The sequence below is a fragment of the Grammomys surdaster genome, unplaced genomic scaffold (assembly GCF_004785775.1).
Source record: "Grammomys surdaster isolate TR1022 unplaced genomic scaffold, NIH_TR_1.0 318, whole genome shotgun sequence".
NCBI lineage: Eukaryota > Metazoa > Chordata > Mammalia > Rodentia > Muridae > Grammomys > Grammomys surdaster.
Window position 1 is genome coordinate 533,734 of NW_021604737.1, and position 26,217 is coordinate 559,950.

At 47.4% G+C, this 26,217-nt stretch overlaps 2 protein-coding genes across 2 annotated transcripts in view; both read left to right on the forward strand.

Moving 5' to 3' along the window:
• Positions 1 to 9,164, forward strand: Washc1 (WASH complex subunit 1). Its single transcript, XM_028777968.1, has 11 exons — positions 1 to 105; positions 1,264 to 1,417; positions 5,379 to 5,490; positions 5,665 to 5,811; positions 5,967 to 6,103; positions 6,328 to 6,460; positions 6,677 to 6,878; positions 6,971 to 7,156; positions 7,757 to 7,915; positions 8,517 to 8,585; positions 8,667 to 9,164. Exons 2-11 carry the CDS (start codon positions 1,269 to 1,271, stop codon positions 8,804 to 8,806), a joined length of 1,434 nt encoding a protein of 477 aa, XP_028633801.1. The 5' UTR covers positions 1 to 105; positions 1,264 to 1,268; the 3' UTR covers positions 8,807 to 9,164.
• Positions 9,165 to 13,172: 4,008 nt separating this feature from the next.
• Positions 13,173 to 26,217, forward strand: part of Ddx11 (DEAD/H-box helicase 11) — a 29,633-nt gene continuing 16,588 nt past the window's right edge. The window contains exons 1-6 of the mRNA XM_028777975.1: positions 13,173 to 13,238; positions 15,754 to 15,901; positions 19,316 to 19,561; positions 19,963 to 20,049; positions 20,321 to 20,475; positions 26,072 to 26,117. Coding sequence (XP_028633808.1) covers positions 15,758 to 15,901; positions 19,316 to 19,561; positions 19,963 to 20,049; positions 20,321 to 20,475; positions 26,072 to 26,117 — 678 coding nt within the window. The 5' untranslated portion in view covers positions 13,173 to 13,238; positions 15,754 to 15,757. The remainder of the gene's footprint in view (positions 13,239 to 15,753; positions 15,902 to 19,315; positions 19,562 to 19,962; positions 20,050 to 20,320; positions 20,476 to 26,071; positions 26,118 to 26,217) is intronic.

A 26,217-nucleotide genomic window follows, 5' to 3' on the forward strand; every position in this document is an offset into this window, starting at 1 on the left:
GCACGTGAGGACGCCGCCCTAGGGCGAGCGTGACGGGTGGACGAGGGTCGGACTGCGAGCGCGGGAGCCGGAGGAAGCCGTGACCCTGCTGTTCTTCCGCTGGAGGCGAGTGAGAGCGACCGGGAGAGACTGACTGGGAAGGCGGTGCAGGGATGGGCCGCCGCTCCTCTCACACCCCGCAGCTCCGGCTGCAGGGAAGAGGCCCCGTGGCTTCCTGAAGATTTCGGGGAGCAGGGTGTGGGAGGACGATTGCACGGTGCATGTGGATTGTACTGGGCACTTTCGAAATTACGAATTGCACGGGAGACACGCACATGAGGGGGTGTTGGTGATCTGGGTTAAGCGCTGGTCACTACAAAAAAGTCATTTACTCTAAATATAAGCACGGTCTCTGTCAACATATATACTTGACAGGTGTGTGTGTGTGTGTGTGTGTAAATGTGTAAGAGAGACACCATGATTCAGGGATGTTTATGTATTCATGGCATGCATGACAAGTGAAAAATAAGTAAACAGGAACGATTGGACGCCAAGATAGAACCATAGTGACTTGCTGGAGAGAGGAATTACTGTGCCCCAGAACAAAACTCACATAAAGACGACTTCTGGCAAATTGCTTTTATTTTTTCAGCTATTTGTTATTTTCCCTCACAATTAGGGTGGCCTTCAATCCATTTTAGATGGTTTGGAAACTTCCCCCTGTGGGCAGGACCTCAAACAGGCATCTAACTCCCTCCTCATAGGGCCCCAATGACAAACCAATTCCATTGAAGCCCATCTTGGGGAATCCCTGAGTTTACTGGGTTTACTTGCAGAACGTGGGTGTCCCAGAGCAGCAGAATCACCAGAAAGTCACCCTGCATGGGTCATGAGTCCCCTTCACTTTCCAGTCTGGACACTGAAGCCTAGATGATATGCAGTTAGGACAGAATGGTTGTATATAATGGGCTGGAGGTGCAGAGGGGAGGGACAGAACACTCAAACACCCCTCACCCTATCAAAGAATGTCAGTAGTCAACAGGCCTACCTTGAACTTCACCTTGGAAGTGACAGTTGCCCCAGTGGAGATGGTTAATGTTTGGAGTTTTCTGCACAGTGACACTCCAGACTTTTCCAGTGAAAGCCATCAACCTCTATGCAATAGCAATGCCTTGTTCCAGAGTTTATTGTGAACATGAGCAGTTGCCACCTTGTGTGTATGGCTGGTAGATAGAGGGGTTGAATGTGGGGCTGTGTTCTTGATGTCTTGGTTCCTTCCCACAGGCACCATGACACCAGTGAAGACCCAGCACTCCTTGGCAGGCCAGCTTTATGCAGTGCCACTTATCCAACCAGATCTTCGACGAGAGGAGGCAATCCAGCAAGTGGCAGATGCCCTGCAGTACTTACAGAATATCTCTGGAGACATCTTCAGCAGGTGGGACCTGCTACGCAACTGACCTGGTAGAGGGCCACCCCTTTTCTAAATGGGATTCTCTGCCACCCTATGTACAGTCTACAAACAACCTCTTTAATGACCTGACTAATTCCCAGTGTGGAGAGGGTGTGAGGGAAAGGGCCAACTTGGAAACATTCTTATAAGTGGCTGAGAGGTCACCACTTCCTGACTATGTAATGTAGCCCCTTATGATTGCTGTGGGTTCATGGGTGGCAGTAGCACTTTCAGGCTCTTCGACCAGACCTCATCCTTCACCGACTCAGTGCTGGGTGCACAGGACCCTGTGCTTAGGTCTAGCTGTAGATCTGAGAGTGTCGGTGTTGCCGTTCAGCTAGAGTATAACACTGGATGGATCCACAGAACTGCTTTGCCTTCCTTAATTCCAGCTGTGTGCTGAGGAGTGGGTCACTAGATGGCTTTGTGTGGACAAGATAGTGTGTTCCACAGATGCAGATGGTCTTGTCTTCCACAGCAGGTGTCTCCTGATGTTTTCAAGACACACAGTAAAAGTGAGATGGATGAGACTGCTTCTGCATGACCTAGTAACAGCAGACTTCTATAAGCAGAAGGAATATGTTGTAAGACAATGATAACAGTTACACTACAGTAAAGACAAGGCTACAAATCTTTATTATTATTACTAAGTGTATCATATTGTGCATAGTTGTATGTGCTGTGCTTTATGCTACTGGCCAAACAGAGTTATTTTCATCAACATATCCTCAGAACTAGGACTAATATGTTGCATTGTGGCAACATTACCATAGCTACTTCATCTTTAGGGGAGGAGAGGTTTTCTGCTCTAGTGCGATGTTATGGGCATACCTTTGTGTCTGTGGTCCTTTGTAGGCTAAAACGTGATGATGTGCCATCGTGAATATAACTAGTTTTGTGAGTAGTTAACTACACTTGTACTAAACATCTTTATAGAACATTACCCATCACTGATCTAGCAGTGTTAATTCTTTTAACCCTTGAGGCATTCTGTGAGGAGCTACTGTTATCATTCCTTCTTTTTGGTAATGGGAGCAGGGACAGGGTATCACTGACCTACCCAGTCAGACCTTGAACTTGCTGTGTTTTGGAGAATGACCTTAAGCTTTGGATCACCCTGCTTTCAACTTCTAAGTGTGCGCTGGCTATGAGCTGTGGGGACTTTGCCTGCTGTTCCTCTGTGTCCTCAATCATACTGTGGGAAGACTTCAGACAGGAGACTTGGCTGTAAGCAGGACTTTGAATGAAAAGTTAGGACCTGTGATTTGCATAGGACTTCACGATTTATCCCAGAGGTTCATGGGACCGTGCAAGGTTCTAAACAGAAATAGTGGGGCAGAAGAATTCAGGAAGGACAAAAAGGGGAATGGTTGGATCCTAGGGTCAGCCTGCAGAGTTAACGATTCAGGACAAGACAGGGTGGAGGGTGTAGTTCCAGCTGAGGAGGCAGAGAGGACTGGAGAAGAAACACCTCAAAGGAAGCAGCAGTAGGTTATGAGACCAGGGTCTTGGGATGAGTCAGTGAGGACAGAGGGGTGAGTTTGTCCACTTGTCCTGCTGCAGAGGTGCAAAGCCTAGGGGACTCTTTATTCTTGGTCTTGTGGAGTGAGGATGAGCTTAGCACCTACCTTCCCCCTTCTGCATGGCCTACCTGCTTGGCTACCACTTCCGAGAACAGACAAGTGACTGGAAAAGACACTGACCACTCTGCCAGGCCCTCAAATCAGCTGATTCTGAGCAGCGCGCAGGATGATGAACTGGTAGCTAGCTGGTCAGCACTAAGAAACAGACTTCTTCCCTCCTGTCCTTGGCAGGAACTTGACAAAAGACTAGAACCTGGGGGATTCTCTAGATGCTTCCACAGGGGGCTCTTCTCTTTGCCCTGTCATGAGACCTGCCTCCAAGAACTGCGGAATTCTCAGTAGGAGTCAGAACTGATGTCCATGGGGAGCTAGACAGGGTCTGTGACTATGTGGATACTTTGACCAGCACAGGCCCAGCCAGTTCCTCCTCCTGCTCTCGTCCATCTTTCTTCCTATCTCTTCCTTTCTTTTCTCTTGCTTCTTTCCTTCTCTCTTGTTTACTTTCTTACCCTTCCTCCTCATCTCCACTTCCTGTGTGCTTCTCTTCTCCCTAAGTGGTACCTGACGAAGACAGGGTGCCAAGAGGAGTCAGCCTTAATTACTCTTGTCTGAGTAATTAGCAGGTTACTCAGAACTGTCAGAGAGTAGAGGACATTCACCAGTGCCAGCACACTCTATGGGGTCGCTAGAGTGTGGGGAGTTACCAGTTATCTTTGTGGGGCGATGTGAGAGGAAGGGGAAATGGTCCATCAGTCCCATGGTGGATGCATGGTCAGTGAAGCCTTGCAGAAGTTGGGTCTATCTGGCTTCATGGGCAATGTGAGTCTTGTTTAGAGATGTGGTATAGGGTACCTAGAAACTCTCCTGGCCATCTCTTCATCCCCCTGAAGAGTCTTGGTAGAAATGTCATACTCTGAGCCAGAAGTATCATTGGAGAACCTCTGATCTTTTGTCCTTCGTGGAGCTTACTTTTCATGTTACTACAATAAAATATCCTGTCAGAAGTCACCTATGAGTATATTTTGGCTCACAGTGTGAGGTGCAGTGCATCATGACTTCATGGGGCTAATGCTCAGAGACCTGCTCTGGATAAGGGTTTGGGTGTGGGTCACAGGCAGGTATTTGTGGTGGATGGGGAGATGGAAGAGCATTGAGAGTATGACACTATCACACAGGGTCAGAATCAGGATCCCAGTGATCTAAACCTGCTATGGCTCAGAGGTGTGGGGAAGTGTCCGTAAAGCAAGCTTATACACATCAAGTTGGAACCACATAGGTACAGTGTGAGCCGCTGGGGATGTCTCTGTGCCAGGCTCTGTGCAAGACTAGAGCATGGTCAGGAATAAGGAAGGCCTGGACTTTAGGGTATGCAAGATACACCAGGGGTTTGTGGGGGAGAAGCAACCAGGCTAGGCCTGGGAAGTACAGTGGACAGGGTTTTAATCCGGTCAGGGAAGTTCTGGTGTGGAAAGGCCTTAACAAAGGGGGAAGGGGTTGGTCCTGTGAGTGTCAGACAATATTCCATCTGATTCAGAAACCCAGAGGCAACACTGGGTTTGGCATATCAGGGTATGTCAGGGTACTGTTATGGCCACCCCATACTTAGAAGAGCATGGGACAGGTTAGTTGTGGGGCTGTGCAAGTCTTTTATTGTTTTGTTTGTTTTTCAAGACAGGGTTTCTCTGTATAGCCCTGGCTGTCCTGGAACTCACTCTGTAGACCAGGCTGACTCAGAAATCTGCCTGCCTCTGCCTCCCAAGTGCTGGGATTAAAGGCGTGCGCCACCACTGCCCAGCTGGGCTGTGCAAGTCTTTTGAGTCAGCATTAGGCTTTCATATTCTGTGAGCTATCCACAATGTATAGGGCAGTTCCTTATCTGTCTGGGACTAAATTTAGGAGAGGTCACAGGTCTGACTGGGCACTTGACCTTGTTGCACGCTTGTCTTCTCTGCAAAGACCAGAAGTCTGTCAACACCGTGTGACCAACAGGATAGGTGTAGGTGTAAATATTGCTAACTGCCAGTAGCTAGTACAACTGTCTGCTGGCCTGAGGTTATAAACTCCTGAATCCAGGAATCATATTTTTTTTCAGATGGCATATGTGAGCACCAAACTAGAGTCAGGCTGGCTGTCCCCTCGCTGTCCTGAGCTCATGGTCGTGACTTCCTAGACCACTTGGGCTGAATAATACGGGCAGACAGAGGTCAGGGGAACAGCAGCACTAAGTCTAGCCTGATAGGCAGGTTATAGTGCGTTGAGACTTATGGCAGGACTTAGCAAGGCTCAGGCTTGTTGTTGGCACAGGTGCACAGAGGCTACAGAACCTGAAGCTGTCCTCCATCTCTACATTTCTCCTTTGGTAGGATCTCCCAGCGAGTAGAGCTGAGTCGGCGCCAGCTGCAGGTCATTAGGGAGAGGGTCTCCTTGGCCCAGGCTAAGATAGAGAAGATCAAGGGCAGTAAGAAGGCCATCAAGGTAGGCCATGACTTCTGTGCTCTGTGGCTGGCGCATTGATCTTCCTATACCCTTGCTGTTCAGCCACACCTCACTTCCCTCCTGTCCATGGCCACCCCATTTTTAGTGCCTGTTTATATGATCTCTAGGGTGTCTTGAAAATTTTGGGCCCCAGAGTTGTCCCTGTGTCTACAGGTCTTTTCTAGCGCCAAGTACCCAGCACCAGAGCACCTGCAGGAGTATGGCTCCATCTTTACTGGTGCCCTGGACCCTGGTCTGCAGAGACGACCCCGGTATAGGATCCAGAGCAAGCACCGCCCACTGGATGAGAGGGCTCTTCAGGTCTGAATGGTACCTGTATGTCACCCATCTGGGGGCCATGGGTGCTGGGAGTGAAGGCTGATCACAGATCTCTGTCTCCATAAGGATTATGGTCAGGATGGCACTGGGTCAATAAGCATAGTACTGAAACTCCATCCATTCTAATCCTGCCCCAGGAGAAGCTGAAATACTTTCCTGTGTGTGTGAACACCAAGTTGGAGCCTGAGGATGAAGCTGAGGAGGGACTTGGGGGTCTTCCTAGCAACATCAGCTCCATCAGCTCCCTGCTGCTCTTCAACACCACAGAGAATCTGTATGGCCAGGAGATAGCTAGCAGGAAGAGGGGAGGGAGGGAGGGAAGCCCTGCTTAGGTAGCTTTGGGGACCTGAGCCTGGTGCAGTCCTCAAGACTTGATTGGGCTTCTAAGAGTGGATATCCAAAAGATTAAATGCTTCCCCAATACAGTGGGAGGGGTGGTCAGGGGCCTCTCTGGCCCCAGGACAGGGGATAGCCTCCTGACCCTAGCCCACTCCATAGGTATAAGAAGTATGTTTTCCTGGACCCTCTGGCTGGTGCAGTGACAAAAACGCACACGATGCTGGGCACAGAGGAGGAGAAGTTGTTCGATGCCCCTCTGTCAATCAGCAAGAGAGAAGAGCTGGAGCGGCAGGTGGGTGTGGGGGTGCCAGATAGAACAGCTGGAGTGGCAGGTAGGTGTGGGTTGCCTGTGCAGGCAGGCCCTGTCGGTCCTGTTCCACGGAGGGCTCCACTAAGCCTCTTGTCTACCCAGCTGTGTGGGTCCACATGTGCCCCCTGCCCCCTGGTCTCAGTGTTGGCCCTGTGCTCCAGCAGAGCCATCCTATTTCTTGTACTGCCTTCCCTGCAGGCTCCAGAAAACTACTTCTATGTGCCAGACCTGGGCCAGGTTCCCGAGATCGATGTGCCATCCTACCTACCCGATTTGCCTGGCGTTGCAGATGACCTGATGTACAGTGCGGATTTGGGTCCTGGTATTGCCCCGTCTGCTCCTGGTGCTATTCCAGAGCTTCCAGCCTTCCACACAGAGGTGGCTGAACCTTTCCAGCCAGGTGAGTCAGGTTCCAGAGCATGGAACTGAGCCAGAAGGTCCCTGCTGAGTCCTTTCTCAACCCCCCTCCCTGTGTTCTCACTTTCCTCATAGACCTAGAGAATGGAGTGTTGTTGGCAGCACCACCGCCTCCTCCTCCTCCTCCTCCTCTTCCGCCACCTCCCCCAGCTCCCACAGCGTTGGTCAGTACCCCCCAACCACCGATGTTCCCTGAAGTGGCAACTGCAGCTGGCCAGGTTGTCAGGGAAGAAGACACTAGCAGCGGCATGGCCCACACAGGTAGGGCAGTGGAGATGGGGGTGCCCTGGGTGGCTCTTATTAACAGAACCTCCAGCTTTGTCTTGGCGTGGTCCCTGAAGAGTTCTTTGTAGGTCACATATTCCTAGGTCTGGGATCTACAGAGAGTTCTCAGTCTGGGTGTTGATACAGTGGTTTCTGTGCTATGCAGAGTTGTGGGGAGTATGACTTTCAGGGCAGAGGAAGCTTTGGAAAGGCATTGTGCCCTATTTCTAGTTAAGCCAGTGGGAAAAGGGTCTATAACAAACTTGAAATTACTAAATTTCAACTTTTACATCATATCTCTCAGCCTGTCTCCAGCCAGTTTAAGAAATAGAAAATCCTTTTTGGCTTATGGTGCTAAGTTAGAACACTCAGAGTATCAGACTCACAGGGTCTGTCGCTGCAGGATGTCATCACAACAGGATTGGAGAGGGAGGAGAGATGCCTAGGCATAAGGCCCCTTAGCTCATTGTCTGCAGAAATCCAAGACTGTTTTGAGTAGTTGTAGAAGCTGTGGCTTCAGCAGCTGGGCTTCCCCTTTGTTTGCCAGCCTTTCCCCTTCCTGTAATGCTGAGCAGCCCTTCACCCTTCTCCTTATAGCCTCTGTTCAAGGAGCTCCTAAGGAGGTAGTTGACCCCTCCAGTGGCCGGGCCACTCTGCTTGAGTCCATCCGCCAAGCTGGGGGCATTGGCAAGGCCAAGCTGCGCAGTGTCAAGGAACGCAAACTGGAGAAGAAAAAACAGAAGGAGCAGGAGCAAGGTGAGGGACTGAGGATGTTGCAGTAGCCAGGCACCATGTCAACCTGCAAAAAGTCCCTTGTGGCTACCCTGATAGGTATCCTTGTTCCTCTGGCTGGTGCTGTTTGGTTCCCTGAGGAAGCTTTCCTGTCTTGAGTTCTCCCAGGTAAAACCATGAGAAAGTAAAACCTTTGACAAGCATTGTTCAAAGAAGCATGCAAGAACCTGAGGTCCTCCGAGATAGAGGACCTGGAGGTTATCCCCACCCTGAGGATAAGACTTTATGTTTGCCAATAATCCTTACTGGTAGGATCCTAGTTAACCTGTGTGTAAAGTGTTAGTATCCCAGCACTCAGAAGTCCTGGGTTTGCATCCTGGATCTTCTGACTCATTTTGTGACTGAATACCAATAGCCTGGCTTCTCTGAGCTTGTGTCCTCCATACAGTGAGGCTGAGAACTGAAACATCAAGCCAAGACTGGGCCCACGGCCATATCAAAGCTCTAAGAGCTTATAACCAGCACATGGTTGGAGAGCAGGTGTGGGTGTGCTCCTGGGGGCGAGCGAGCCTGTAGTATATTCCCTGATCTCATACTTCTCTCACCTGCCACTTACCCGATACAGTGAGAGCCACTAGCCAAGGTGGAGACTTGATGTCAGACCTCTTCAACAAACTCGTCATGAGGCGCAAAGGTAGGCACCTTACCCATTGTCTATCTTCAGGGGCTGGTGAAGTAGTGCCCCACTGTCTCTCTCATTGCCTCTCCCTCCCAGGTATCTCTGGAAAAGGACCTGCCACTGGAACCAGTGAGGGGCCTGGCGGAGCCTTCTCTCGAATGTCAGACTCCATCCCACCTCTGCCACCCCCACAGCAGCCAGCAGGAGATGAGGATGAGGATGACTGGGAGTCCTAAGAGTGTTTTGGCCCTTCTCCTACACTCGGCAGGAACAGCTGGCAGAGGCTCCTTGGCCAGCTGGGGCCTTTCAGGGCCTGTTGCCCAAGGAGGTGCAGGGAGTTGGGCAGGTGTCCCAGGCCTGTGCCTAATTTCTCTTCATGGAGACGGGGCCATGTGAGCCATCTGCTGGCTTCCCTGTTTCATGGGACTGCTTTACCTGATCTTTCCCTAAAGAGCTTCTTCCTTCAAAGGATCTTGAGAGAAAACAGCAACATGGTGGAATAAAGAAAGTAACTGTAGACTTGAACCCAAGCCAACAGTGGCCTTTTAATAAATGAAGAGTAGCCATGCGGGCTGCGGCTTCTGAGAATGTGAACTGTCCTCTTTCCCAAGTGTGCTCAGGCATGGTCCATTGATGTCTTGGGGGGTACTGAGCTCTTTCTCTGGGATCAAGGCAGATGGGGATGAGGTCAGCTATTGCAGGGGGAGGGAGGGCTATCTTTCCATTGGAAACATGCCTTGCTGTTTGCTGAGGTGGCTGAGGACAGGAGGTACTGCAGGCCACAGGGAAGGCTTAGAAGCAAACCAGGGAGGGAGTCCTGTGAGGGACTGAGGACTCAGGGGGGATAGGGCTGCAGTTAGGAACTGAAACTGGTATGAGGTGCCTGTGGACACAGTCCTGAAAATGTGTATTTCTGTGAGTTAGATGAGAGAATAGAGTTCAAGGACAACTCATGTCACATAGAAAGGGCAGAGGCAGGGTAGCCTTGCCTCTAGAAGGCAGAGGCTCCTGACTCCACAGATGCCTCCTGTGATACTCCAGGTCCTCCCCTCAGCTAAGGCTGGTCTCTGGAATTGAAATCAGCAGGATGTTGATACTGGCTGTGTTGAGTGGGACAGGCAGATCTCAGGCTGAGCTGCCCTGGGTAGGCAGGCAGGCCTAGTTCTTGCTGTTTCCTCAAGATGATATAGATTTGCTCCTGGCATCTCTTCGGTATATGGGCCTTCTGGGGATCACTCAGGGGTGCCACAGGCTGCCAGAAGACCTGCTTTCTGGATGAAACTGCACATCTAGGAACAATTACCAAGGGTTTGTTGGGAGGGAAAGGCAGACGGAACCTTGTACACAGAGAAGGCAAGACCAATGATGCTTTCCCTCCACTGGGTATGGAAACTAGATTGGCAGGTATTCCAGGACAGGAGAGTAGACACATGCCTTCAGCCTCTCTAGTACCTGATAGCCCTACCAGGGTTGTGACTCAGAGTGAGGCTCTGAGTTACATGTACCTCAGCACAGTGGGTAGCCATCAGGTAACTTCCCTTCCTCTGCTCTCACATGGGAAATATGGCAGGTAACATCCCTATTTCTTGAGCTGGCTATCAGCTCCCAGTAGCAGGCTTACCTCTAGCTGACAACCTTGATACTCAGATTCTTCACTAGTGCCTTCCCTGGGGCAGGGGTAGGGGTTTGGAGTGGGGGAGGTAACCTGGAGTTCTTAGAAGATGGCTGGTATCTCGGCTTTGCAGCAAGGCCAGGTTTCATGGGCCTGGGCCAGCAATAAAGTCATAGAGAAGATCAAGTAGATGGAGATGCCCCCCAAATTCTCTTGTGAGGCTGGGGACAATGTAGTCAGTATAGGGCCTTGCCACCCCAGCCTAGGGGTGACACAGCTTGTTACCAGAGTTGTTAACAGGCTGGGCTTAGCCCTGAACTGCTCAGTTAAACAAACCATAGTCAAAAGTAGAAAAGGGAGATGTATCCAACACTGGGAAGAGAATAGGGAGATCTAGTTATACCCTCGATGGTTGCCAAGTCCATCTTTGGATTCCAAAGATGAGGTTCAGGTTTAAGTAAACGTTAAGAGGTCAAAATGTGGGCCTGCCTATCACAACACGTCAGAGCTATCTGGAGACAGGCTCCCCTCTGCCTAGCAGGGAGCCTTAGTCTTCCTCCTAGTATGAGATCCCAAGGGAAATTAAAGTCCCTGCAGGTACATTTAGTTCAACAGACTGTCCCATTCTTGTAAGGTTGGTTTTCCTCCTCAACCCTCCCCTGTTCTCTGAAATGCTAGAGGTATTTGAAAGGGTCTGATGTAGTAAACTATCTTTCTCTTGTATCCAGTGTCACCACATGCTTGTGGGACACAGGATTCAGTGGTATAAGGTGGTCAGGCCTTCATGGTGCCATTAGCTGTTACCCACCACTCTTATAGCCCCTCTGGCTTCTTCTCTACACTTCCTGTGCCTGCCACCCAAAAAGGGTGTTTTTCAGCTGAGACCTAGTCCAGGCCAAAGAACTGAATCCTGAGCATGTCTTGGCTGCCTACTTCTTTGTTCCATGGGGGCTTGAGCCCCAGCAGAGAAGAGAGCACTGTCTACCAGGTCAAGCTATCAGAAATTAATCCCTTTGGTTATCTTCCCGCAGACCACAGAGAAGAAGAGCAGGGCTCCTTCAGAAGGCTTCCGGCCATGCTGTAGCATTGGAGGGTAACTGCTAATCCAAACTAGGCAAGCCCATTACTATTCCAAGCTGCCAGGCCTATGGGTCATCAGCACCTGACCCACCTGGTTTACTATGAAAGTCTAGAGAGGTGACAAGATTGAGAAATGAGGAAGAAAACACAAAGAGGAAGAGGAGGCTTCCTGACTGGACTAAAAACATGGCTGCATCTTGAGAGCAGTTAACCTACCCATTAGACCCATTAGACCCCCAGGGAGGGCTTTTTTTTTTTTTTTTTTTAGAGTATCTACAGGGATAAGACAATGCTTTCCAAAAGAGGCCCTAAGAACACTGAGACTTGGGATTGCTTAAGATCCTAGGTTTTCACCAGGCAGTACACACCTTTAACCCCAGCACTCAGGAGGCAGAGGCAGGTGGATCTCTTGAGTTTGAAGCCAGTCTGGTCTACTACGGGAGTTCCAGGACAGCCAGGGCTACACCAGAAACCTGTCCTGGGAAGAAAGAAAAAAGTCCTGCATATTCTGGGGTTGGAACTTGATACAATCAAACTTTAGGAAAACAGTAACCCAGTCCACAGAGCCTGGAAGTGGGGTTAAGGAGCTAGAAGTGAAAGAATCACACACAGCCCTTCTTTCTTTTTCTTCTACTGCAAGTTCTGTCTTGAGCCTTTCAAGCATACATATAGATGATAACAGAACCAACAGAGTAATCAGAGGCTCTTAGTTTTCACCAAGGACCAAATCCTGCAACTGTCCAGCTCCCTATAAAATGGACACTAAGGGGCAGAGAACTAATCGTTCTGACATCTCTTGGCAAAAGAGGGAGAAGGGCACTAAACTTGAGGTTGTGGTTAGGATTTTCAGCCACAGCCTCTGAAAATGGGTCATATTCAATGTCTCTAGTGCAATAAACAGATTTTTTTTTCTTTTTTCCCCCTACTTGCCCCTGCCGAAAGGTTTTAGTTATTTATTATATGTAAGTACACTGTAGCTGTCTTCAGACACCCCATAAGAGGGCATCAGATCTCATTACAGATGGTTGTGAGCTACCATGTGGTTGGTGGGATTTGAACTCGGGACCTCCAGAAGAGCAGTCGGTGCTCTTAACCGATGAGCTATCTCTCTAGCCCAAAACAGAGGTGTTTAGTGTGCCATGTGTGCTTTTTTAACTAGTGACAGGAAACTAAATCTCAATGGTCTGCCTGTTCCCCAGAGCCTGTCAAATGTTTTTATTCTGTGTTACACAACAGGAACAGTTTCTAAAGAATTCACCATAGTACACCTTGTCATTATTGTGAAACAGATTCAATATCTACAGTAAGGAGGAAACAAATATATGCATGATGTATGACTACATCAAAACCCCTCTTAGCTCTTAAGGGTTTGTGTACATCTGATATTTGATAGTTTCTCTTTTTACATTTAATATTCTTTGAGAAAAGCCTATTTAAAAAATGATAACTTGGGGGCTTGTGAGATGGCTCATTGGTTAAGAGCACTGGCTGCTCTTCCAGAGGTCTTGAGTTCAATTCTCTGCAACCACATGGTGGCTCACAACCATCTTTAGGGAAATTTGATGCCCTCTTCAGGCAGGCGGATGTAAAATGCAGCAGAGCACCCATACATTAAGTAAATAAAAATTTTTAAAAGAGCGATATTTCTGTGAAAACAACAACAAACAACAACAAAAACCCCGATAACTGGTAATACCAAAAACCTAATATGGAAGGTTAGATCAAAGCTCAAACACATAGCCATAATCTAGACAATACTGAAGCTCAAGCCCCGCGGGTGAGCTGAAGCGCGCAGGCGCATTGGCGCAGGGCGTGGCCACGTGGCGGGTTTTCCTGCGTGCGCATGCTCCTTCAGTGAAGCTGCGGTTCAAATTCAACCCGGGCCAGGCTTGCTTGTCCGCCTCAGCGAGGTCGTTTCGCGGTTGAGAGAGAGTTTGGTGCTGCGTGAGGGAAGGGCTGAAACTGAAGGCAGAGAGGTGACAAGGGTAGACTCGAGTGGAGGCGCAAACGGTGGAGGCTGTCGGGGGCGGTGTTAGCCGAGCGCGCCCCATGGCCTGGGGTGGTGGTGGTGGTGGAGGCGGCGTGTGATTGGCTGGAGCGAGGGGCAGCCCTGTTATGGTGGCGCCTTCGTTGAATGTGTCTAACAGGTTGGATTCTAAAAATTAGGGAGGCTGTTTTAAGCGATTTTCAGGGATTTTTGTATATAATGAACGTCAGGTGAAGACACAGGTTGACTGATAATTAACTTGAGATCCAATTTGACAGTCTGCCTCAGGGCCTACACTGTTACGTTCTCGGTTGCACTGCCCTTATTTTATGGTTAAGAAAGTTTGAGAAGCCTACCACATTTGTGATGGAAGTGGCATAAAAGTAGGATTGAACAATAAATACATGATTCCTTTATCCAGGAACCTGTCCTGAAATCCAGGCTAGCTTGCAGTTCTCATGTACAGGGTTTCCCTGTCTGCCCGCAGTCCGGGTTCGACATTCTTCACCTCCGTGTGCGTCACTCTAGGAACAACTGTTTAGTCTTACTAGTTCTCTATTTTATCTAGGTGAGCTTGAACAAGCAGACCTCTATGCACCTGGGTTAAATGCGTGCTTTTTCTTCCTTAAGTAACTAATGTTACTCCTTAACACCTAGTCCATTTTGGTTGTAGATTACTCTGAGCTGCTGCTAGGCAAGGATTCCACCAGTGAGCAGTGTCTCCAGCTAGCAGTTATTGTTAATATCTGTAACAACAGCATCTAGAAGCATGTTCTGTCATGATGTCGGTTATAGGTTAAGTGAAATTAAGGGGGTGGTGGTGGGAACTCTGAAGAGTGCTTTACACACGTCAGATGCTCAGAATCTTTAAAAAATTACTTTTATTTTACTGTTTTATGTGTACGGGTATTTTGCCTGCCTGTATGTCTGTATCCTCTAGAAATGAAGTTAGAGACAGTTGTGAGCAGCTGCCGTGTGGGTGCTAGGAATTGAACCTGGATCCTCTGGAAGAGCAGCAAGTGCTGTTAACTGCTCAGCTTCAGCTGCTCCAGCTCCTGTTGGCTACTTTCTCTTCTCTTCGTGTTTTAGTGGTTTTCCAGTTGCATAGCTCTTTTTTTTTAAAGTTACTTTTCTTTTTGTTTGTTTGTTTTTTTGAGACAGGGTTTCTCTGTGTAGTTGTGGCTGTCCTGGAACTCACTCTGTAGACCAGGCTGGCCTCAAACTCAGAAATCCATCTGCCTCTGCTTCGCAAGTGCTGGGATTAAAGGTGTGTGCCACCACTGCCTGGCCAGCATAGCTCTTTTTATTACTGCATTTTCTTAGTTTGTTGTGTGGCTTTTTGTTTTTGTTGTTTTGTTCAGTAATTTCTCCACCTGGGTAGTCGTTTTTCTTCCCCTAATAACTGGAGGAACACATTGGCAACTACCTTTTCTCATAAATGGATTGACACTATTATTGTCTTTTAGGATAGTGTAGTTAAAAAATTTTTTGGTTTATTGATAATAAAGTGCGTATTAGGGTTATAATTATTTGGACTTAGAACAGATGGGCCTGTCCAGTTACATCTCAAGAAAAGAGGTGTGGGTGAGTGTTTCCTCCAGATGTCAAAGAGGTGGTAGAGGAAAAGAGTTTCAGAAGAGGAAACAGGAATGAAAATGCATGGAGCAGAGAGCCCTTGGCCTGGCAGGGGAAGGGGAATGCTGTGCATAGCCTTAGTATTTGGAAGCCAGTCCAGTTAGAGCTTAGTGTCTGTGAAAACCATTCAGTCTGGAACCAAACAGCTGTTTTTTTAGGGGAGTTAGGTGCCAGGGGGAGGCTCCCCATTTCCTAGTAAACTTTCTACCATTGAGTCCCAGAAAGAAAGCTCTTGTATTTCAAGGCCAGAAACAATAAATAACCAGTAGATGGTGCTGCTTGTGTGGAAATAGAAGTTAGGATGAAGAAAAGCAGATGTGAGCTATCTGATGCAGGAGGCCATGGATGTGAATTAGCGCCTTCTGAACAAGTCTTGTTGGTCATTCTGTGCCATTTCCCATAGGTTTATAGGCCTTCATCGCAGGAGCAGGTGAGGCAGCTTGGGCATGGGAATATCCCATTACAGAGGCTTTAGAGAAGATTGCTGGAGAAGGACTCCCAAGGGGCAGCTGTGATCCAAACGGCACTCACCTTGGCAAGGAAAGCCAGGCCTCTGCTTTTGTGGAGGTATTATTGGAAGAGTATCCAGCAGTAGCACAGGAGGTTCATCTTAAGGCCTTTCTGGGCTGGATTCTATGATAACAGCATCTGACCAACATCACTTTATAGATTGTATGGTTTTGGTATATGTGCGAGTAGATAGAACATGATTTCTGCTTGCCAGAAAATGTACAACCCAAAGGGAAATTGTGTGACTAGTGAGAAAACTGCTCTGGATTAAGTAGAATTCAAGCTACTTCATGGCTCATGAGAAAAGTAGTAGATTTCTTTCTTTCATTCTTTCTTTCACTCTTTCTTTATTCTTCTAGGGCAATGGCTGCCGAAAGTCAGGAGATGAGTGGCATCCATTTTCCTTTTCCCTTCCCGCCTTATTCTATCCAGAAGGACTTCATGGCGGAGCTCTACAAGGTTTTGGAGGCTGGCAAGATTGGGATATTTGAGAGTCCGACTGGCACGGTGAGTGTGAGGGATGAGGGAGTGTCACTCAGACAACTTGGAGGCAGCCTTTCTCACCATGACAGTTCACCTGTGTAGACATTGCCTTCCTCGAGAAGAAGCTGGGCACAGTAGTCATCAGTTCCTCTTTCTGCATAGTGGTCTCTTCCTCTATTCAACTGCTAAACACAGCACCATGGTCTGAAAATAGGCTAAAGGCAGCTGAGACTTTAAAATTGCAGTGTGAACGACAAAATCAATAATTTTGAGATTTCTCTGGCACACTGCTGCTTTGAGGAACATCAAAAAAGCTTTGGCTTTTCTCCAGGTTCAGCATATTGTTTTAGGGTACAGGATCTAGGATACTGAGTGCTGTTGGGAGCTAACTGTGAGACCCTGTTTTCTTTCCTGACCCAGATTGAGTGAGAGATACATTTAAGGTGGGCTGTTGGAACTGAGTAGGGCTGTGGCTACATGTTCCCAGCTTCTTTCCAGAACTTTGGTGTATTACCGTGCATAGTGAATACTGTGTGAACTATGTGTGTTGATGTGAAGATTCTCAAACTCTAGGCTTTAACTTCCTAGATAACAGTGACACTGTGATGTCCGTGAATCGTATTCTTGGCATCTAGTGTAGCTTAGCAAGTTTGGCCCACAGGAGGCTTTTCATAAGTATTTTCTGAACAAGCAAAAGGCAGTGCATGACCCTTATCCTCATGTGCAGATTTATATCTCCAGAACTGATGGTTCTGGGACAGAAAGTGTGTTGTTCCCTGAGATACTCTAGTGTCCTTTTCACCCCTTTATACCAGCAGTTCTCAGCCTGTGGGGCTTGGCCCCTTTGGTAGTAGAATGACCTTTCACAAGGGTTGCATATCAGAAATGTGCATTATGATTCATAAGAGTAGCAAAATTACAATCATTACGTAGCAATGAAAATAATCTTATGGTTGGGGGTTACTGCAACATGAGGAACTGTATTAAAGGTCACAGTGTTAGGAAGGCTGAGAAGCACTGGTCTGGTCTGTACAGTGAGTGGGAATGTTTTGTGACTGCCTTATGAAGATTGCTCCATGACTTCGGTGAACATTTGGATGTGAAGCTTTTTCATAAGTTCCAACTGACTAAATACCATTAGCATTGTTATTTTTGTTATTTCTATTTTACGTTACTTGACATCAGACAGGGCCTCAAGCACATCAGTGGAGCTCTTTCCCACTCACCTTGCAGCCTTTTCAGTCTGTAGTGATCCTGTTACAGTATCTAAAGCTGGGGCTTCAGTTACTCTTTGGTGTCTGTGTTAGAGGCACACAGTTAATTTTGGAAGATAAAATGTGCATACTCTTAGGAACATCTGCTTTTTTAGTGGAGATTGTGTAGGGGCTTTGTAAACAGATGTCTGTCCCTGGGCCCTTGTTGCATGCTGATGTTTTGCCTGCTTTGTCTAATAACAGCTAATGTTAGTGTTACATACATATATGTATGTATATATATATACCTATATACACATACACACCCCCTATATCCACAGTCAGCACAGCACAGGACCACCATCTCTAGGTTTTTGGAAGAGTGCTGCTTTGGTTTCTTTGCCTTCTATGTAATATTTGCCAGAAGCTGAAACAGTGTAATGGGGTGTTCTTTAAGATGTGTCATCTGTGTGTTCAAAATATTAATGAAAGCTGATAGGTTCCACGTCTCAGGATAATGAAAATTCTATCATTACTCAGCAGTAGCAAGTACCCAGTTTTTGACTTTATGGCCAGGTAGTTGGGTCCTGCTCCCTATATATTAACTAATGTAATGAATGTTGTATGGGGTCTGTGAGTGAGGATTACTCTTTTTTTTTTTTTTTTTTTTTTTTGGTTTTTCGAGACAGGGTTTCTCTGTGTAGCCGTGGCTGTCCTGGAACTCACTCTGTAGACCAGGCTGGCCTCGAACTCAGAAATCCATCTGCCTCTGCCTCCCAAGTGCTGGGATTAAAGGCGTGCGCCACCACCGCCCGGAGAGTGAGGATTACTCTTATCTGTCCCATTTTTGCATATATATGGAAATAAGCTTTGAGAGTCAGTTCAGAGTCCCAGAGCTCATACGATGAGCCACTGTCTAATCCTGGATTGCAGATGAGGAGTTCTATTACTTATGGTACCTCCCAGGGCAGGTGGGTTCAGAACCCTGCTTTGGAGACTCTCAGCCACTCCTAAAATAAGCAGGCTCAGAGGATTAAGTAGATAGAAGGTGTTATGATTTGTATATGCTTGGCCCAGGGAGTGACATTATTTGGAGGTATGGCCATGTTGGAGTAGGTGTGTCATTGTGGGTGTGGGCTTTAAGACCCTCATCCTAGCTGCCTGGAAGTCAGTCTTCCACTAACAGCCTTCAGATGAAGACGTAGAATTCACAGCTCCTCCTGCACCATGCCTGCCTGGATGCTGCCATGTGTCTACCTTGATGATAATGGACAATAAATGTTGTCCTTGTAAGAGTTGCCTCGGTCACGGTGTCTCTTCACAGCAGTAAAGCCCTAACTAAGTCAAAAGGTTAGCTCTAAAGGTTCACCTGAACCCTAGGGGCAACAGCCTGAGGAGGACTCCAAAATTTCCTCTTATAGTCCCTCTCCTAGTCTTTGTAATATAGAGTACTGCAGATTGTGTACACAGCAGAAATCCAGCACTTACAGTTGTGGAGGTTCAGGTCTGGAATCAACATACTAATAGGTTTGGTTTTTCCTGAAGGCTATATGAGAATGATGTCTGGGCCCATTCCTTATCTGGTAGATGCCATCTTCTTCCTTTGTTTCTTTATGGTGCCCCTGTTTCCTGTATGTCTGCATCTGAATCACCCTTTTTTATAAGGTTTCCAGTCCTTGTAAGAATGAGGACCCACCTAAGGGCCTCATGCTAACTGAGACATTGGGGTTAGGAGCACAGCATAGGGATGCATGTCAGCCTGTGAAAGGTACCATAGAAAGGTGTGACCTGAGGCAGGAATAGTGTTTTGGAGAGTAGGCATTTTCAACAATAGCAACTTGTGTGACTGATTATGTGTGTTTGGGCTTTTGTTGCCGTAAAGCTTAGAGTTAGACGTGAACTTGGCAAGGATTTGGGATTTCATGCTTTGTATTTCTTTGTTGTTAATGTATTTGTTTTCCACCATTGTTTAGATATATTAACTTGTGGTATTTGTAAGTTGAAAAAACACTTAAATTCTTTTGGAACATGGAGCTGTGTAGCTTGAGATGTTACTGCTTGGGACCAAGCTTTTTCCATCTTCCTTTTCTTGTTTCTGATAACTACTAATTCCTTTCCATTCTAGATGGTCTTAGAGCATCCTCATGTTTAGAACTAGGGTTTCTTTGATGTCCTTAATAAATGGGGAAAGCCATCTGGGAAGCTTTGCTTCTGGCCTGGTTTGAGGTAATTTTTCTTCCTGTAGGGAAAGTCCTTAAGTCTGATTTGTGGGGCCCTCTCCTGGCTCCGTGACTTTGAACAGAAGAAATTGCAAGCAGAAGCACGTCTCCTTGCACCTGGATCTGGCCCCACAAGTAGTGGGAAGAACTCACTCATGTCTTCCTCATCTTGCCAAGAACCTTCTGACACTCTAAGGCCTTCTGGAGAACCTGACTGGGTCACTGAATTTGTGCAGAAAAAAGAAGAAAGGGACCTGGTGGAGAGGCTGAGGGTGAGATCTGAGGGACTGAGAAGGGGAGTGATCAGGAAACATGCTTCACTGATTATTTTCAATTTAGTACAAGATTTAGGAATTCTTTTTTTTCTTATTTATTTATTTATTGGTGGTGCCTCTCAACCCTTGGGTGAACTTGTGAGGAGATTGCTGTCTCTTTCTGATACAAGCCTTTTCCATTTTCACTCACCTGGGAAAAGACAAAGTTGAAGAATAGCTTTTGTTGTATGCCTTAGAGAAAGAGAGGATGTAGCCCTGTTGCACTGAGCAGTGGGGCCAGATTGGCAGAGAGAATGGTGGGTGTAGCACTATGTGAGGGGCTCCCTCAGTAGATGTACTGAGAAAGGCCTGGGGTGTCACTTCTGTAGGAGTCTCTTTCTGTTGTCCCTGTCCTTTAGGAGGAGCAAATGAGGAGGAGGAAACGAGAGGAGCGTCTGCAGGAGGTCTACCAGGATGGAAGGCTTAGGTTTGCAGCCAAGCGCATGGTGAGCATCTGGAAAGCTGTGGCGTGTGGGCAGCTGGACCCTGCCTGGTATTGACGTGACAGACCAGAGTGGCAGCTCCCATTGGCCACCATCTCCTCAGTGGTTGGGTCTTTCAAATGGTAGAGGATTTGAGTCAGGCGGTGAGCCTCATCCTATGAGGAGAATGTGGGTACTCTGTCCTTGGTGGCAGCAGTGCTGGGGCCAGGTCTGTCACAGAGTCAGCTGGGAGCTCCAGTGCGAGACTTCTCTTTGTATCTTTGTTCCTACCCAGAAACAGGAAGAAGAGGAGACTGAGACTCTCCTGCGCCTTAGCAGGGAGATGCTAGCTGCAGGAACAGGACCAGAGCAGCTAGAGCAGCTGGAGTGTGGGGAGGAACATCTGGTTCTGGCAGAATATGAGAGTGATGAGGAGAGAAGAGGCAGCAGGTAAGACCTCAGCTACCTGTCAGTCTGCAGCCTGAGACGCCAAAGCACTCATAAGAGGGCCTGATAGCCACCTGATAGCTCATTTGTTCAACTTGGGCTTGTATTTAAACTGTCATAAATGCTGGTGACAACCACGGTTGACCCTTTACTCTGTGACAGTCCCATGTATGTGTTGAGTTAGTTTTCCCTACTAGTTCTTTGGTGGACTCCTGGAGACTATGGATTGGTCAGGTGCTATGTCTTGGCCATTGCTGTGGGCTCATGAATGGAGGAAAGACCTGGGCCTGGATGTAGTCCACCTGGTTCTAGATTCTATATTCTCCACCAATAACGTTAAGGATGTCTGGAATGCATGATCCTAACTGTCAGAGTCCCAGACTCACAGTTTGACATTGTTTTAAGGTTTCTGATCCAGATGAGCAGAAAGCTCTTATTTTATGAGCTTCACTTGTGAGTGACCCAGGACATCCTGAGAGGAAGGACTTGATCATTGCTGCACCACACAGTTCGTCGGAAGGGCACCTCGGAAGGACCATCTTTTCTCAACCCCACCTTAATTCTAGTGGGGGAAGTCTGGTGGCTCAGGTGCTGCAGTCTGGAGTTTCATGATGGATAGGGCCAGTGACTGTAGATATCAGTATCAGGGTGAGACACAGGACTTGGCATAGACTTTAGGGGAATAGAACAGACTTCTTCCCAGCTGAGGACCTGTGCAGGATTAATCTGAGAACTCTGATTAAATCAGCCAGTTGAGGTGGGCTGGGTATAGCTCTGTCCATGAACAGCGTACATTTCTAGGCTGAGAGAGGGGCGGTAAGTAAGCATACAGTGCCAGTTTGAAACCAGTGTGCTTGCTTTGAGAAAAATGGAGTAGTACAGTAGTAGTATGTGAAGTCACACAGAGGTGAGGCCTGCTGAGGCATGAGGGCTCTTGATTAGGGAGCCGTAAACTCACTGGGCTGGAAGTAGGGGGTGTATGTGCTTGAGGGAAGGCCCAAATATCAGAACAAAGAGAGGAAGAGACAGAAAACCTAAGGTTGAAGCAGGTACAGGTCTCTGTAGGCCGAGTAAGTACTGGATGGATGTCATAGTACAGCATGATATTAGGGGAGGGAGTAATTAAGCCAGGGAGTGGTATGTTCTATTTCCAGTACTAGGAAGGTCCTTCAAGCATTAAGGTTTGTGGCTATTTGCGATTCTCCCTGGCCTTGGGGATCATCAGCCAATATCTGCCCACAAGGGTAATGGCCCATGAGAGCAGTGGGAGCAGAGATGACAGGTGGGGATAGGGAGTGGGGGTTGGAAGCCCTTTGAGTACATAGGGTGAAGAAGGCACCCTGGTACTGCTGGAGGGAGGCAGATCAACTTTACTTGGGGGTGATTAGGCTTATATAATTTGTGAGTTGGGGGTTAGGCGGTAGAAACATCCAGGATGGGCAGAGATCATTGGCTGAAGGCTTAGGATCCCAGAATGCAGAATCAGGCAGTCGCTTTGTAGTCTATGTCCCACACACCTGTTTGACCTAGTGCAGCTCCCTTTGCCAGGTATCAGTGGGTAGCTGCTTTGGCTTCCTAAACCCGTCAAGCCTCCCCTTCTCTGTTTGCAGATGTTAAAAACACCCCTCTCTCCTGCTGTGGCCAATGTCTTCACTTTAAAGCCCACATTGGTTGTCTCCAACTGATGTTGTGTGTCAGCCCTTCACTTTGTCTCCCTTGGCCTTTTAGACTGGGGTCTCACTGTGGTGCAGACTGGCCTTTGAACTCACTGAGTACCACAGTGCTGGTTGGCTTTGAACTCAGGCTGACCCTTCTGTCCCATGCATCTACAGAGCTACAGAGTACGTACCACTGTGTGCTGTTATATCCAGCTCCAGTGTTTTGAGCTGAGCTTGGATAGAGGCTTTTTCAGGGAAGAACATGTCTTTATGTGTGCTTTGGTTTTTACAGCCACAATCACATATGTCTCATTTGTACTCAGTGCATGGTAGTTGATCTGAGTGCACAAACAAGCTCCTTTTTTTGTCTCATTCTGCGAATTCCAGAAATGCTGTAAGTGTCTTTGGTTAGCTGGAAGGTAGTGGCCTTTAATTGATTATTCACAGCTGTGCGTATGTAGGCACATCTTAGCAGTGTAGAGGATTTGTAGTTTTCATTGTATGGGGCAGTGGCTGGCAGTCATCACCTCTCTGTTTCTACACAGGGTATATAAACACCTGAGTTGAGAATGTCCTCAGCTCTTTGCCATTTTAGTTCTGTCAGTGACAGCTAAAGTCATGAACTGAGAGTCACTGAGTTGGACTAAAAATGTGCACTGCTTTTCCTGTTTCTGCTACAAACTTCCTAGAAGAAAGTTTTGTGTAGATTTCTTCCTCAGTAGCATTTGTCTTTTGTGAAAAAGGCCTCTCTGCTTTTCCTCCACCACTGGAACTCTTCCTGGTTCCCCCAAGGGATGGTGACAAGTCACTGATGGGATGGAGGCACCAAGCTAACCCTACCCTGGTGTTGTCAGCCGTACAGTTAATCTTTATAAACCCCAAGGCAATTGCAGGTCAGTAGCCTTGTCTAAGGTAGTAGCGGCATCATGAGTGCTCATAACCACAGCTTCCAGGGTGGTTTTGTGGTGTTCATTTCTTCCCTAGAGCCCTGTAGGGCAAAGACCAGGCAAAGTACTTTGGTGGCATTGCTGAGAATTAGAGCAATGAAGAACTTCCTAAGTCCTGGACAAGGATAGCTGATCCTCCAGCTCTTGTCCCTGCACAGACGGCAACCTCTCTGGACAGAGCAAATTCCATCTACAGGACTTTTGTTCTTCCCTGGGCATTGTGGCCTGTGCCTGTTATAGCAGAAGCTGAGTGTATGATGTAGTGAGAATCTTCAGCTTAAGATGAGTCTGGGGATGCCAGGAGGTGGTGGTGTACACATTTAATCCTATGAAGTTAGTTGTCCAGTTCATCTTTATAAATCCCAAAGCAGTTGCATTAAAAAAATATATTTGAAAGGAAAACTTTTTATTTTATTTCGTATGATACTCTCCCAAGTTAGCGTATTCAAGGAGACCTGTTTTTCTGTGGAGCCCAGTGCTGTTGACTGAGTCTTCTTTCCTGGCCCTGGTGCAAAGGGTCCTTCATTCTGGGATGGGCAGACTGGAGCTCTGGAAAGATAAGAGCCATTCTGTCAGGAAGAGTGGGAAATATGCATGGAATTGTTGTAGCCAGGCTCTGGCAGGCCCCTGGGGCACAGCAGAAACAAGAGAACCTGGTTCTTGGCTTGCACACGTGGCAGGAGGCATAGTAGATGGGATATCACCATAACAAATAGGGCAAGGCACCTCCCGCCCCTATCACCTACCAGGAGGACAAGGAAGGAGTAGCAGTGTCCCTGCTGGGATAGCCTAAGGAGAGGAAAGACCAGATAGAGGCAAGAGTTAAAGGCATTGAAGTAACAGAGAAAAAGTTTGCCAGGGACCAGCCTTGGCTTGGTTGGGGGTCCTGAGGAAGGGGTGTTTGAGAATCATGAAAAGAATGACTCAAAGTCAAATTGTGGGGTACAAGCTGACAGGCTTATGTTCTGTTCGCAACAGCTCTCTGAAGATCACCAGACAGCTCAGCTAGATAGCTCAGCTCTCTCAGACCAAAGCCCAGTCTTTTATTTTCATATCAATTCAATCATCCTCCCTAGGTTTCCATCCGATTATTTCATGAATCAGCATTTTATGAGCATACCCTCTTGATTCTTAGAAAAGGACAGCAAATACATTGTATTAAACGTGGCAAATGAATTCAGAGATCTGCCTGCCTTTGTAAGCACAGGTAGTAAGCTAGCTGGGTGGGATCTTGCTCTGAGATCACCATTCCCACCACTCCTGGGCTTAACCTTAAAGGTTGACATTGAACTCAGGAATCTGCCTGCCTTTGTAAGCACAGCAATAAACTTAGCTGGGTAGGATCTTGCCCTGCATTCGCCACTCCCTAAATCTCTTATCTCCTTAGTATCTGACAAGCTCTCTCTGTTCCTTTAGGTTCATGAATCTCTTTATACAACTAATTTTGCATTCTTATATTTTGTATAGTTGAGAAATTATATGTTTTTGAATTCATGTTTTCAGAGTTCTTTCCTTAAGGGTTTCAGCGTTTACCATTTTGCTGAGACATTAGACACACCCTCATCTTCTGGACTGGTGCTGCTTCTAATTATAATAGAGTCATCAACCTCTATAGGGAGAACATCCCCGCCTCCCCCATAACCTTAGCAGGGAGAATATTTCCCAAAGGACGAACATGAAGTAAAATGTATATTTTTTTTTTATACAAACAAACCTCAGGCCTAATAACTGTCAACACTTGTGGAGGCCTACACCCTGTTGGCTCTGTTCTAGGGGTGGGAATCATGTCATGCAGTTCCTTCTATGACCATGCAGGACTCTGTAGAAGTTCTTTGGAAAACCTGGAGGAATCTATTTTATAGCAGAATGGCCTGTGAGGCTGTAGGGTCAGAGATCACATCTTGGCTTCGAGTGTGTGAAGTGACTTTAAGAACTGCAGGTCTGGGACTGGAGAGATGGCTCAGTAGTTAGGAGCACTTGTAAGGGACCCCAGAGGGGGAAACCTCACTCTCACCTGGAGTTGCGCACACCCAAGGAAACATGGAGACCAGCTTGATGCAAAATAGCAAAAGGTAGTTTACTGACAAGGGCCCTTGGGTTGAAAAAAAACACATCCCATGCAAGGGAAGGATTTTGACCCCCAGCTCTGACAGTTTAAAGTTTATACAGGGAACTGCGCAGGGGGAAGGGGGAGAGCGGGAAACTTTGGCGCAGTTACATTTGATTGGATATTTTAAACATCAGCAATAGGTATAAGTTATCATTTTGGCGGGCATAGCAAGCTTTTCCTGGTGGTCATGATGACTCGTATTTTTTGTATTTTTGGCCATGAAACCTCAGACCTTCTGATAGGAGAATAAAAACACCAGATGGCCCATTTCTCATTTGGGCATGTTTAGACTTGTCAAGGTTTGTCTTTGTTTTGTTCCTACATTTGTGGTCACCTTGCCCTAGGAGGAACTGGTTATTTTTTGTTTTGGTTGTTTTCAGCAAATTGTTGGTGGTCTGGGGGGTTCTGCTGAGGTATTTTGATTTTTCGTCCTCACACACTCACTACTTTTCCAAAGGTCCTAAATTCATTCCCAGCAACCACATGGCAGGTTTGAACAGTCAGATCCCCTGTTCTGGAGTGCACGTAGATGTACATCCAGTCAAAGTACCCATATGTACAAAATACACAAGTAGGTCTTTAAAAAGAAAAAAGAGCTCCAGGTCTTTTTCGTCTTTCCTCTGTGTTTTTTAGGTTTCACAGACTTGAGCAGCAGTGAAGGCAGCTATAGAGCTTGTGTGGGGTGTCCTGAAGAGTAGGGCTTGGCAGTTTTCTGGTTCATAGCTGCATTGCATTCAGAGCTTGCCCCTCAATTCTGCTGACTTCTGAGGAAAGGGCTGCCCTCCTGCATGTCAGTGAGAGCCCAGAGCACATTTCAGTATTTTTAGGTATTTAGTTGTCCCGAGTGTGCTATGTGAAGATTCACCTCCATGTGTGTCTCCTAGGGTGGATGAAGCTGAGGATGACTTGGAGGAAGAACATGTAACCAAGGTAAGCTGCTCACTTCTCGGATGTTTCTAGAAGGAGGACAGGGAAGACTCTAAGGCTAGGACTCTTTGTTTTAGCAGTTTCTCAGCCTCTTGGAGTTGAA